This window comes from Hydra viridissima, unplaced genomic scaffold (assembly GCF_058129835.1).
Source record: "Hydra viridissima isolate aposymbiotic clone 2 unplaced genomic scaffold, HvirCarnegie_v1 scaffold_18, whole genome shotgun sequence".
Classification (NCBI taxonomy): domain Eukaryota; kingdom Metazoa; phylum Cnidaria; class Hydrozoa; order Anthoathecata; family Hydridae; genus Hydra; species Hydra viridissima.
The window spans coordinates 2,262,158-2,276,046 of NW_028324317.1; the positions used below are offsets into that span (position 1 = coordinate 2,262,158).

Sequence of the window (13,889 nt, forward strand, 5' to 3'; positions counted from 1 at the left end):
ATTTATTACAATTATGTAATATTTAATAAAAAAATAATAACAAGTTTTAATTATTTTTAATTGCATTTATATTTTGTAATTTCTTTTATTTTATATTAATTTACACCCTCTTTACTTGAATTGGTTTTTGTCTGAATGGCGCAAGTCTGAAAAAAAACTTTCTAAAATCTGTTTGGTATTAAATTTTTAGTAAAAAGCACTTTCAATTAAAGCGCTCTTAATAGTCAAATATTTATAAATGTTAATAAACTAAATTATATTATTAACTGCATGTAATGGTTATAACATAGAAGTGAAAAAAACTAAAATTTTGAAAGAAAAAAAAAGTTTTTTTTGTCTAACAAAAGCCAATTCATTAAAATGGATGATTTGATCATTTCAATTACCCATAATCCTTTTTTTTAAAGTAGGCGAAATTTAGTTATCAAATGTTTTCTTAACTTTTAATATTTTAAGATATGTAAATAAATAATAAGTAAATGGCTACTTCATTGTCTCAAGCTACTGTGGGTACTATATCCAATACAGTTGAAGAAGTCAAAACACCTGTTTTGGTAAAAGCATACATCAAGTTTTTCATTTGAATGTTTGTCTCATACTTGTTTATCTATTTTAGCTTATGTGTAATGTTTATTGGTTTGATTAATTATTATAATACATTTCAAATAAAAGTAATAAAATCTAATTAGTTATAATTAAATAGTGCATAAGCTTTATTCAAAAAGTAATAGGCTACTATTTTTTACTTATAGAGACTAAGGCTGAACTCTCCAAAGAATGACAAGAAAATTCAATGGAAAGAAGGAACTATTGATAATGAAGGAATGGGGAAGAAATCATCAAAGTGTAAGTATTAAGTTCAAATATTTTTAACGTACAACTTTGCAGCAGATGTTCTTGATAAAGTTACAAATACTCCTAAAATTGCATGAGAAAAGGTTCTGTAGAAATTATATAGATTTCTTATTGACATGAAACAGTACTTTTTGTCCTTGAATATTCATGACAAAATTATACATAATATATATACTATATGGATATATATTTACATGACATATAATATATTTGAAATATATAATGTGCAATCACAATGGGAATTATATATTATAAATTAGTTGTCTCCTGATGCTTTTTTAAATTTAGAAAATCTGTTGACCTGTTGGTCTTTTAAATAAAAAAAATCTTCTATTATTTAAGGTTGTTGTATTTACAAGAAGCCTAAATTGTTTGGAGAGTCATCAGATGAAGACTCTGAGAATTCAGGTGACGATTCGTGTAAAGCACCAAAGAGTTATCACAAGCATTCCAAGAAAAAGCATGAAAACCACGACAACTGTGGGGCTTGTACCTAATTACCACTAAAAACAGTTGACCAATTTGAATTTCCCGGAAGCAACCATTTGTAGAATTACCCTTATTGTATTATGTTTGTAAATAAATATGTATTATTCATAAACCATTTTCAAAAAGTCGTGTTTTTACATTTATATTGAATTATTATTAATTTACATAGAGGTGATTTTATTATTATTATTAAAAAAAAAACTGATAATGAATAAAACAATAAATAGAGTGAACACATTAGTGATTGATCATGGATTTGTGGTTGACAAGTTTCAAATTTACGCACATTTACTATGTAGTCTATAGAAATAGTGCCCTCCATTTGTAATGATTTACTTGTAAAGATATTTCACTTTTGACAATTACTAAATCCAAAGTGGTCTTCCCAAAAACCCTCTGGTCAATCATTCAGTGTTTTTTAACTTAAAGGATTTTAGAAATTATCATTTAATACTTAAAAAAAAGTGAATCATCATTGTTAATGCGTTATAAGAAGTATTAGAAAAAGTAGCCAAAGGTTTGTTTTAAATCTACTTTTAATGAAAAGTGCTTTTTTCCTTTTCCCTTTTTGCCCTTTTTGCCCTTTTTGCCCTTTTTTATTTATTTATTTTTTTTGAAAGTTGATGAATGGTTTATGAAAAAAAGCAAAAAAGTATTTTAGAAGTTTTTTTTTTTTTTTTTATTAAGATTAGAATTAAAAAATTTATTATGGAAAAAAAAAAGCTTCTTTCGAACACTACCACTAAATTAGACCACTTCAGCCATTTTTGAATGGCACAAAACACCATGTACAATATTTTGTGTTACATAGAACACAAATTTAATGAATGCATCATGTGTATTTTTAACTTGTACTCTTGTTTGATTGCTTTCAGTAAGAAAATGTAGAAATTGTTAAACTATGAACGACGAATTCACACCTAAAAAGGAAGAAAGTTTCTACTCAATTCTTGGATGTCACGAAACATGTTCCGAAGATCAAATTAAGGCCGAGTTCCATGCACGAATTCTACAGTGCCATCCTGATAAAAAGCCAGGAGATGAAAGTGCAAGTTTGCAGTATAACAAGTAGTTAATTTTTATGTATTATTTTCTGATTATACGTTCTTTTGGTACAGCATGTCTTAGCTACGTCACGGTAGAATTCATATTAGATAATAGCCTGGTTTTTTTTCAAAGATTGACAAGGAATGTTTATTGTGAAAGAAATGAAAAATTTATATTAGTTCTCCCCATACGGTCCTCGTTTTATTTAAATTGAGCAACAAATTATTTGAGTTGATAGTGTTACTCATTTGTCTCTATTATATATATAAATAATATAATTTTTATATGGTGGGCTTATCTCTAGGGTCACTTTTAACATTTACGGCAACATATCAAAATAATTTTACTCTTAATTTAGTTTACAATTGCGAAAAAGTTAAAAATATTTCAAATTCGCTTCATGGAACAAAAATATCATCGTTCAATAATTTTTTTTTTTGCTTTCTTGAGGTTGATGCAGGCTTACAACGTTTTAATGAACGAGCGAACTTTGTATGATAAATGGAGATACAGCAGCTTAAATGTAGGTTTTGAGCAATGGAAAAGCATCATGGGACATAGTTGTATGCACTGGAGAAACAAACCAGCACAACTATCCATCTCCTCAACGAATGGTAAGCAAGTTAAGTTTACTATTCGCAATGGCTATGAGAAGTTAGAATAAATTCTTTTTCTAATGTTTAAAAACAACAAATTGTTTGTGAAGTTATTATTGTTATTATTATCATCTTTATTACGCTTTAAAAAAAACGAAAACCGCCAAACGTTTTTTGTTTTAGTCCAAGATTCATTGCAATCCGAACCACGACAATTCTACAAATCTTCGAACAGTCTTTCTCTTGACTTTGGCAGTCGCGTGTCTTTATTTCGAAATTATAAAATATAATGGTATATAATAAAAATATTAAACTTTTTCTTTATAAACTTTTTAAGATATTTTTCTATGTTTTTAATCTAGCCATGGCCTACTGTAAATACGCGACCTAATTAAATTGTAAAAATAATTGATTTATTTAAAAAAACATACAATTCAATATATATATATATAATGTTTTTATATATATGTATATATATATGTATAAATTTATATATATATATATATATATATATATATATATATATATATATATATATATATATATATATATATATATATATATATATATATATATATATATATATATATATATATATATAATTAAATTTATTTTTTATATGCAGTAGTTTATTACGTTTTTGTTAAAGTTTTTTAAGCATTTAAAGTTGTCTAAGATATAATAAGTTATTGAATTTCACATCACGGTCTTAAATCAAAATTACACCTTCCCCTCTACCTCTACAGTCTGAATTGATTTACTCATACCCCTTCACCCTTCGGCAAAGTCGTCATAATTCTGACCTCTTAATGTTTGGGACGAAAGTCTGTTTGAATTGATTAAGATTTTAGAACCCAAAACAAATTTAGCAGAATTCTTTTGTTAAGTAAACAATCAGTTCATTTTTATTCATCCAACATTACTCTTTCAACAATAAGATCATTAGGATGAATCCTTTGCATCTTCTGGTACCTCAAAGAAAGCCATTAACTTTTTCGTGTCTGCTATCGTTTCCTTTTTGAATTTGTATTTTAATGGTTCTGATATTGCCTCAGCTATTTTTGAAAAATGTTGTCCTTTTGTTTAATGAAGAACTAACTCCGATTCTGCAGAATACGCGTTTTGCACATAAATATTATCTTGAGATTAAGATTTATATATTTTTTTGTTATAATCTCTCAGTGGAATTAACATTTTTTTTTAGAATCTGCTCAGTCACTTTCTGGTTACCTTTACAACACCAAACCAAGTTTTAGTACTGTCCCATGCTCTAGAAAAATACTATAATATTCCAGAAGACAAAAAAAATGGTTCCTCTCATGCGTATCATTTTTTCTCAACGCCCAAAAACATGGTGAGGAGGTAATAAACTGACCTCTGATTAGAAAAAAATATCTTTAAACATAGCACTGGTTTCCACAAAATTTTTCAAATAACAAAAAGTAATAGTTTCTGTCCTGTGATGGACAAGAACTAGAAAATAAATGTTGGTCTAATTTTACTTTAGCTCCTCTTTCCGCAATTAAATCTTTTTCTAACTTAGACGAAAGAACAAACCATCGCTGAAGACATTAGATCATTATGATGCATTAGATCCTCTAACACTCTGAGCTTCCAACTTGGTGTAAATAAAGTTGTTGTCGTTATTTCATTAATGTTAAGTTATACAGCCAAATTTATCTCATAAAATTCTTCACCAACGTTTATATTAGGATTTGGTTGGTTTTTTACAAGTCAAAATGTACTTTTATGACATTTTTATTTTTTCTTTTTCATAAGAGAGAAACTTCAGAATCGTTTACATGTAATATAACCAAAGAGAAGGAGCGGGCTACTGCTAATGTTGACGTCTTGGTATGGAGGAGATGGATTAGGAGGTATGATAAAAACTCCCCGACAAAATTTTAAGACCGCATCAGTTTCACTTATTAATTGCAACAATTCATAAATAATGGCAAAGTAAGAATGTACTAAATTAAAAATACACATGAAATAAATTGAAATCCTAAAATCTTTTAGTATATAAAAAAGTAACAGATTTCATTTGAAATTTTTTATTTTTAAACAACAACATTTTAAGACCAGTATTAGCTTTTTTTTCTTGACTATCTTTGGTTCACCTTTTTTTTTTATTGTTTCAATAATTATATCTGGCATTGAATAAGATTTTTTAATTCAAGGTTATTTGTTCTCAGCATTCCTTTATTTTTTCTTTTAGACATTAAAAAAAAGGTTAACCTGGTGGAGATTATCTTGGCAAATGTAAACAAATGTCATCGGAAAAAAGGAATTGGCGATAAAGATTGATTAGTGAAAGATGGACTGATATATTTAACTAATACCATACCATAACATGTTGTTTGGATATGCACTTTCTTTTCTCATTTACAGACTTTGAAGTCCCAAATAATGTTTTTTGATCTTTTCAATGCTTTCTGACGTTATAACAATAAAAAACACTTAATCAAAGAAGCTGCTCCATTGCTGACATTTTGAGTTCTTCGGGAGAAAAGAATTCAAAGTAACTTTTTAGATTTTACCCAGCTAATGTTCTTTGTTTTTAATTCATGACTACAAACTGCAAAGAAAAGATTAGATTAGAATATGATGTTTCCTTTATGATTCTTTTTCTTATTTCATTTTCAATCAATAGTCTTGTTTTTAATGAATTAACTAAATGTAAAAACAATATTTTTTGCTACAACTTGATATAACATTACATGTCTTATAAAATAAGGAACCCCAAAAAAAAAACCAATATTTTTTTCATCACCTTTTTTCTTCTCCGTTCACTTTTCAAATAATCTATTTTAAAATGTTTGCCGCAGAGTAAATTTATTGGGTGTAAACTGTATACGCGTAGTAACCATTACTCATCTCTCACAAAGACTTTGATTTTTTAATGAAAACCATATACCATTGTCTTTTATAAGTCTTGTTTTACAACAGGAACAAAAAAAAAAGATACTTCAGCAACAGGCCACATACTGTCTCTTTTACCTTTAGGTGATTTTTTTAGGTGATTTTAAAGTAACGTATAATGTTACTTTAATCTATGATAACAAAATATTTTACAAAATCAAAAACAGAATTTCACCAACTTTTTGAAATTTACATTTAATAAACAGGCGATTTTCTAAAAATATCTCGAAACAAATTTCACAATCTTGATGACGTCTTTGTGTACGTCGTTGAAGACCGAATTTTCAGCTTGATTATTTAGCTCAGATTGTACCCCGCAGGCTCAGTATCTTATTGTAATTTCCTTCATATTCGAACTCCAAAAGTCTTCCACAGCATTCAGCTCATCCATTTACAATATTTCTCTCAAAATCAAGGTCAAAGATTGCTTTTTGCAGTCAACTGACAAAAATATCAGTTGGCTACTTTTTTCATCACTCCGCAGTTTTTTGCGGGGAAAACAAAATTGCTGCAAAAAAAAATTACTTCACAACGGCAGCACGAGTTAGACATTTAGTAAATGTATATCATTGATGCAGATTTCTTGTAGACTTTTTTTTCGTTTTAAATAAACACATTTAAAGTAACATTTAAAATAGTTTTTCATATTTATTACACGAAGCAAATCTTTAGTTGCGTCTGCTAAAGTTTTAGAAGTATTGAAAAAATACAATTGCTCCGGCATTTTAGCGACCTTAAAAAATAGAAAAACACCTTTTTTTTTTTGAATAATTAAATCACAAGGTTTCATTAAGTAAGTTCAAAACACCATTCGTTTCGTTTCAAAAGTTTATTTCAATTCGACTCCTGCTCAAAACTTATTTTTAACTCGATTTATATATTGCTATTCGCACCAAACTTTAATCGAGTTTAATTTAGCATATAGATTAAAATTGTTCAAATCAAATAACCTCATGATGTTGTTTTTTTTCTTTGTTTTTAAGAAAACTGATTTTAAAATGACGGAAGAATTAAAAATAGAGAGAAATCTAGATATTCAAATGTCGAAACATCCAAAAGACGAATCAAGAATAAGTTATCAAGGCCTAAAGATAACATAAAAAAAAAAGAAAACAAAAAAAAAAAATAAAGTCCTTTTATATAAAAATTATTATGAAACCAACCAATCACAACTCTATTTGCTTTTTATATATAAACTAATTTACCCTGAGATTAGTTTATTTAAAACGAGGCATAAAACTCATTTGTTTTCCACTCAAATGCATTGAAATTATTTAATTTTACTAAACAACGACGCACGTAGGAGTATTTGACGATTTTAGCTGGCCAAAATTATTTCTCTCATTTTAACAGCTGAAAACTTTACCATATGACAAGAAATTGTAAATGAAATGTTTTTTGTACAAATCCAAGCCAGTGGCGTTCAATATAGGGGAAAGATGGGTACTTTAGGGATTACATTTTATTCTATTCAATAGGATTTGAGGAAATAAAAGATATATTATTTTTCAAACTTTATTATGGTAAATAACATACTATATTTTGATATTTAATTAGATTCCACTTCGTCATTGTCAGAATATTCTTCATTTTCGTTGTTTTCAGTGTCGGAATCTTGGACTTCTCCAGGAAGAAGCAATTCCACAGCTTCTTTTGAAAAAGGCTTTGTAAGTTTGTGTTTCTTTTTCCCAATGCTGGACAACAGAGGGTCGGATGTTAACAATAACCTATTGATGATATCTTGGTTACAATCTTTTCTAGAAAATTTTTTAGCATAGCTAAGTCTGTACTCCCGGAAATGTTTGTTTCTGGCTTCGGCAGCCTCTTCCGACAATTGTCCAATTGGCAAAAGCGCATTCTCTACTATATCAGGACCATGTACTAAAACTTTATGCAGAGTTGGAGTCATTGGACACCAGGGGTATAGTTCAACATAAAGCTTTGCAGTATCCAAAGTATACTGTCTGAACTTTTCTACATCAATCTTGTGGCCACTGGAAATTACTTCTAGGATAATTTTCATTCTGGAAATTAAACGGAAGTCTACTCCAGTGATATCTGCAGATGTTTCCGGGTTGTTGAAGAATCTCCTGCTTGTGTTGCCGTTATTGGTATTCCCAAATCCAACCTTAGGTATGTCGACAAGTATGCCCATTTTGATGAGATGAGTCTCTTCTCATCTTCATTCAGCCTTTTCTGCCATTTTTTTACAGGCAATTTTTATGATAGGTGAAGGAGACTTTCAAAACACCGTATTCTAGCATGCAGAATGGATAGTCCAAATTTGTAGCTGCTTTGATTGTCAACACATGTTCTGTCCAAATCATTAACTTGTCTTGATGTTGCTCCACAAATATAACATCGCATGGTCGATTTAGTGGTGGTTGCTGCGTTACAGACTTTTCCGTTATTCATAGTTAACATCATCACATGTTCACATGTCTTGAAGTTGAGTTGGTTTCAAGCCTGCAATTTTGTTTTCCATGTAAGCAATTTCTTCAGCTATTACATCAGCAGTTTCTTTTATGAACCTAATTCGAATTGGCTTGCAAAACCTTGTAGACGATGGTGTAGGGTTTTGCCAGATAACCTTTTTATTTACTCCACAAGTTAGCTGTAATGGAACCATTGAGCATTGAAATATACTGGTATCAGAATTAGAGTCATCCTCAAACTTTTGATTAAACTGTGTCTGCTGGGAGCCATCACAACCCCATTTCGTAGATAATTTCATATGTTTACGCCCACTTTCCGTTAGAGTCTTGATAACTTCTTCTAAATACAACACCAATCTTTCGGCAGTATGGTTTAACAGACTTTGTAAGTCTACTTCAGCTAAACTTTCTGTGACTGTGAACGAATCAGGATCAGGATAGCATGTTTTTTTTCTTCGACCAAAATACTGTAGCAGGGCCATTGCTTCTTGTCACTTGTACGTACGATTTCATATTGAGATTTTGTTAGGCCTGCGTCAGTACATATAAAAAGAGCCTCTAACGGTGTCAATGATTTTTTTGTAGGTTCAAGACTGCTGCGATAGACTTTTTTATACTTTCCCGCTCGTTTGGGAGATGTTTTAAGATCTTTGAGGACGGTTGCAGCACTTCTTTTGCCACTTGTTGTCAAAAAAGTTTCAGCTGCAAAAGCAATAGCTTCTGGTTCCACATCTTTCCTGAGCTGTTCTGTTTTTCTCCTCTTTGAACGTTCACTAGAATCGACAAAACTTTTTCTTGGTCGTCCTGCTGATGATGGAGTGGATGGGGTACCCGGTATTTGGAAACTCCCTTGCAGCCAAGGACCATGCTTCTTAATAAATATTTCATGAGTTCTGGATGAAGACGACCACATTTTTCTAAAAATAGCTTTCAACCTCGACATTTGACGCTTGTATACTGTTTTTAGTTCATCGTTATATTGATTTCTTGATATCAAATTTTGATCAGCTAAGTCCATTTTTTCATTGAAATTTGGAGCCTCCTGCTGCTGAATATTGTTGTAGAAATCCAAACGAGAGATTGTTTGCATTCCTGATGACCCATCTAGAAAAAAAAATTAAGTTGAAAAATTCATCTTGGACCTTGATGTGCTTAGAGCATGATTAAAATTTAGATGGCATCAACAGGCAGTTGAAATTAAGATTTTTAAATAGCTAGTGGTATAAACTCATAGAAAAACGAAAAAAACTAAGAGGGTTTCAATGCGCACTACAACTTTTTCACATTTAAAGTCAAAATTTACTTTAAAATTTGTTTCAAGTTCTTCTATTACGTTTTAAAAAGTGCTAAGTTCCATGGTACATAACTTTTGTGGTAATTAATATTTCAAAACGGTAGTAAGAGTAAATAATGTACATACCTGTCATAGATTCATCCATGATATAACACTGTAAAACCTCTGTTGTAAACACTTGTACACAGCTTTAATAAACACCACTAAAATCGCTCGTAAATAAAATGAACCACGCAGTTATAGATCGGATATTTAACTAGACTGTGTAGTTCCAATTACTACTTTTATAACCAAACCATTAACTGCTCATTAAGCGATCATTATCGAGAGATAATAAGGGTAGGTAATTAAGTGGGTACGGGCACTTTTAATAATTCCAATTTTGGCCAGCTAAAATCGTCAAATACTCCTACGTGCGACGGCTGCATTAATATTTTTTAAACAATTTTCTTATTCTCAGGATGGCAATTAAAGATCAAATTGTCATGAGTAAGAAGTTTGATGATTTTAATAAACTTTCAGTTTGTAATGAAAACTCAACTTTTAAAGAAAAAAACCTTTTCTGTTATTTGAAAACTTTCCAGAAGTTGTATTTACGACGCCAGGAGATCAGTTGACGTTTGAAAATATATGCTCGGTATGTTTTAATTGATGACTAAGCAATTTATAAAACGTAATAGAAGAACTTGAAACAACCAGAGAATAAACTATGCAACTACTTAACCAACGAAAGAAACAATTCATCAAAAACATGGCGAGATATAAAAGAAGCCTTTGGTTACTGAAATCGAACAAAGTATATTTTCTGAACTTCGTAAAATTCTTATTTTAAAAATTCTTTTTTTACTCTAATTCCAGAAGATATTCGATAAAGAATTCGAACGATAAGCTTTACTTCGAATTTCTAAATTTAATCGCTGCGGAATCCGTGTTAGAACATTTAACGTTAATTACATCGTTAGCATTTTTTTTTTAGAATTAATGTCAAGATATTCAGCTTTCAAAAGAATTCCACGACCAATAAAAACATTCTTTTCACATGACGGTGAACCGCTTCAAATTCATAAATACGTTTACGAAAAAACGCAAAATGGGTAAATCTTATACGGTTTTAACTGGAATGTCTGGAATAGTAAAAACCTAGCTCACTAGAAAAAACGCAGCAAGTTATAAAAAGTACTTTGAAAATATAAAGTGGGTGGGCTCAGCAATACGCAAATTACAAATATCCGTAACTAACCTTTGCCACCTAAGCGTAAATGGTTTTCAAGGTTATCTATGCATTCGATATCGAAGTAATTGTTACAAAAATACAAAATTATTTTTAAAAAGATAAAACGTTCCATCAACAGAGTGAGAGAATCTAGTGTTTCATACCAAAAAAGGTTTTTTTCAAGAAGCAATAGACATGCTTGGATAGGCGCCGAGTTCACGGGGGCAACAGGGGCAGTGGCCCCCCTGGAAATTTATACTAACAATATATTATCACAGATTATCATGAGGGCGAGAGTATCTATTCGCCCCCGTAATAGTCCGTGATTATATATTATTAGTTAAAATTTCTGGGGGGGCCACTGCCCCTGTTACCCCCGTGAACTCGGCGCCTATGCATGTTTGATGTTATTTAAAATTACACCACTAAATCTTATGAAACTGAGAATTTTCGTAACTTTAAATGATATGGAAAAATTAAAGAAGATTAAGTAATTTTATTACCGAGTTGAAAAAATGCGAAATTTTTTTTTTGGAATCAATTATTCGTGAACATTGGTTACAATACACAATCTAGCAATCTGTTCGATGAGTATGGGAAAATATAATGAATCTTAAATTTATTATCAAGTTGAGAAAATGTGAGCTGGTATTTTAGTAAAAACAATTGGTAATACTACAATTGAAAGGCATAATCAATTCAAAAAAGGAGCACCTTGCGCTGAATTTCACCGCGAACGGACGTGTTTAAAGACGCTTATTAAAAAACTTATAATAATGGCGAAAAACTTTACACCAGCACAACTTAAAGAAATCCTTGAAAATCATGAGAATATTATGATGAAAATTTTTAATGATCGGATTGAAAAAATGGAAATTAAATTCAATAACTTAAAAGATGAAAACCTTAAGTTAAAAAAAGAATTATCTGAGGAAAAGAAAGCTGTCGAATTTATAAGAAATAGCTATGATAAAGTAATAATTGAACTTACAGAATTAAAAAAAACAGAGTCGAAAAAATCACCAATTAAAGTAATATTGAAAATGAAAGCAATAACATAAAAGAGAAAATAGCAGAACTAGAAGACAGAAGCCGTAGAAAAAACTTGAGATTTGTTGGGATTAAAGAAAAAGCTAATAAAACTTGGGAAGAAAGTGAGCAAAAAATCAAAGAGTTCCTCAATACAAAGCTTAACATACAGGAAAAAATTTTAATAGATAGAGCCCATCGAGTTGGAAAAGAAACAGGAAAAAAACAGATCAATAATTGTTCGATTTCAAAACTACAAAGACAAAGCCCTAGTGTTGAACAAATATACGACGATGAAGCTTTAGAACGAGCGGTTGTACGTTAAACGAAGACTTTAGCGATTTTACAATGGATTTACGAAGAAAGCTTTTCAAAGAAGCGAAAGAAATGAGAGCTAAAGGTAAGTTTGCTAAAGTAACTTACAATAAATTAATTACGCGTGACCTATAACTATAAAGGAATTCTTTTAATATTCTATAACCAAATTTAAAAACAAACATGGATGAGTACGAATTCTTTACTTTTAATTTTGATGATAAATTCTTAAAATCAAATCTTAATTCAGATCCAGATGTAAACTTTTTTAACGATGTGAACACATGTTGTTCTTATCTTTATCCCAACAAGTTAAAAGAATTTCTTGATAAAAATGGCACTGAAAATAAAAAAATCAGAATCCTTCACATAAGTATCAGAAGTCTTAATAAAAATTTTGAAAAGTTTTGTGATTTTTTAGATGAAACTGAAAACATTTTTAGTATAACTTGTTTAACAGAAACGTGGATTTCTTCGAATGACTTTAAATATAATTCTATTTTCCATCTTCCAGGTTTTGAAACAATCTTGTTAGAAAGACAAACAAATAAACGGGGTGAGGAGTTCTGATTTACGTTAAGGAACACGTTGAGTATAATATTAGGAATGATACGTGCGTTTCTGACGGCGATAAAGAAATCGTAACTATTGAAATTTTAAACAAACAAAAAAAAAAAATTCTATTAAGCTGCTGTTATAGACCACCTGATGGTGCGTCTGAAAATCTTAGTTTCTTTTTACGGCAAAATATCATTCACAAAGGTAGCAAAGAAAACAAAATTACTTTTATAATTGGAGATTTCAACATAAACTGTTTAATTTATAGTAAAGATAAAAAAGTAAAAAGTTTTTACGATGAAATATTTATGGCAGGAGCTCTTCCTCTAATCAATCGCCCTACTAGAATAACCAAAAATTCAACGACATTGATTGATAATATTTTTACCACAAATATTTATAATAAGAAATTACAAAAAGGAATTATAAAAACTGACGTATCCGATCATTTCCCCATTTTTCTAACAATCCAACTGTATCCTCTAATAACCACGAATGACAAAATGTAATAAAAAAACGTGTCTTCAACGAGAACAATATAAAATCCTTTCAATACCAATTATCACTTCTGCATTGGAAACATATTAACTTTAGTGATGACGCAAATACAATATATAATAAATTCTTTGATACGTTCTTCTCAATATACAATGCAAACTTTCCACTTTGTGAACAAATAACAAAAATAAAAACCTTGAATAGTCCATGGATTACCAAAGGACTTAGATAATCCTCTAAAATCAAACAGAAACTATATATAAAATATTTAAAAACAAAATCAGATGAAAACCTTCTAAAATATAAAAATTAACAACATTTATTTGAAAAAATTCGTAAAAAACTAAAAAAAAATTATTATTCAAATTTAATTAGTAAATTTAAAAACGACTCAAAAAATACTTGGAGAACGTTGAAAGAAATAACAGGAAAACAAAAAACAAATTCAAACTCCCTCCCTAAAGTAATTAAAATAAATAAAACAAATATATATGAACCAAACAAAATTGCAAACGAGTTTAATAAATATTTCATTGATGTAAGAACTAAATTGGCAAGTAAGATTCCTATTACGGAAAAAACGTTTAGTGATTTCCTAGAGCCTATAAACAATTCGTTTTCTGTAGATAATTTATATT

At 29.6% G+C, this 13,889-nt stretch overlaps 2 protein-coding genes and 2 pseudogenes across 3 annotated transcripts; 3 read left to right on the forward strand and 1 right to left on the reverse strand.

The window, feature by feature from the left end:
• The first annotated feature begins 409 nt into the window (after window positions 1-409).
• Window positions 410-1,487, forward strand: LOC145182037 (E3 ubiquitin-protein ligase PPP1R11-like). Its single transcript, XM_090074941.1, has 3 exons — window positions 410-554; window positions 753-846; window positions 1,198-1,487. The coding sequence occupies exons 1-3, from the start codon at window positions 480-482 to the stop codon at window positions 1,350-1,352; spliced, it is 324 nt and encodes a 107-aa protein (XP_089931067.1). The 5' UTR covers window positions 410-479; the 3' UTR covers window positions 1,353-1,487.
• A 603-nt stretch (window positions 1,488-2,090) lies between these two features.
• On the forward strand, window positions 2,091-3,432 carry LOC145182038 (dnaJ homolog subfamily C member 12-like). The gene is made up of 3 exons (XM_080057274.2): window positions 2,091-2,412; window positions 2,842-3,005; window positions 3,171-3,432. The coding sequence occupies exons 1-3, from the start codon at window positions 2,246-2,248 to the stop codon at window positions 3,275-3,277; spliced, it is 438 nt and encodes a 145-aa protein (XP_079913400.2). The 5' UTR covers window positions 2,091-2,245; the 3' UTR covers window positions 3,278-3,432.
• A 4,987-nt stretch (window positions 3,433-8,419) lies between these two features.
• LOC145199871 (uncharacterized) lies at window positions 8,420-9,407 on the reverse strand (annotated as a pseudogene).
• Window positions 9,408-11,573: 2,166 nt separating this feature from the next.
• Window positions 11,574-13,695, forward strand: LOC149876816 (uncharacterized; annotated as a pseudogene). Its single transcript, XR_016448455.1, has 2 exons — window positions 11,574-12,280; window positions 12,710-13,695. The product of XR_016448455.1 is annotated as an uncharacterized LOC149876816 (transcript).
• The last annotated feature ends 194 nt before the right edge of the window (window positions 13,696-13,889 follow it).

What these genes read in the sequence shown, in the direction of transcription:
- LOC145182037 (XM_090074941.1), top strand. Translation starts at nt 480, where the DNA reads ATGGCTACTTCATTGTCTCAAGCTACTGTGGGTACTATATCCAATACA. An exon ending in AAGTCAAAACACCTGTTTTG is followed by an intron (nt 555 to 752) that starts GTAAAAGCATAC and finishes TTTTACTTATAG; the next exon opens with AGACTAAGGCTGAACTCTCC. An exon ending in GGGGAAGAAATCATCAAAGT is followed by an intron (nt 847 to 1,197) that starts GTAAGTATTAAG and finishes CTATTATTTAAG; the next exon opens with GTTGTTGTATTTACAAGAAG.
- LOC145182038 (XM_080057274.2), top strand. Translation starts at nt 2,246, where the DNA reads ATGAACGACGAATTCACACCTAAAAAGGAAGAAAGTTTCTACTCAATT. An exon ending in GCAAGTTTGCAGTATAACAA is followed by an intron (nt 2,413 to 2,841) that starts GTAGTTAATTTT and finishes TGCTTTCTTGAG; the next exon opens with GTTGATGCAGGCTTACAACG. An exon ending in ATCCATCTCCTCAACGAATG is followed by an intron (nt 3,006 to 3,170) that starts GTAAGCAAGTTA and finishes TTTTTGTTTTAG; the next exon opens with TCCAAGATTCATTGCAATCC.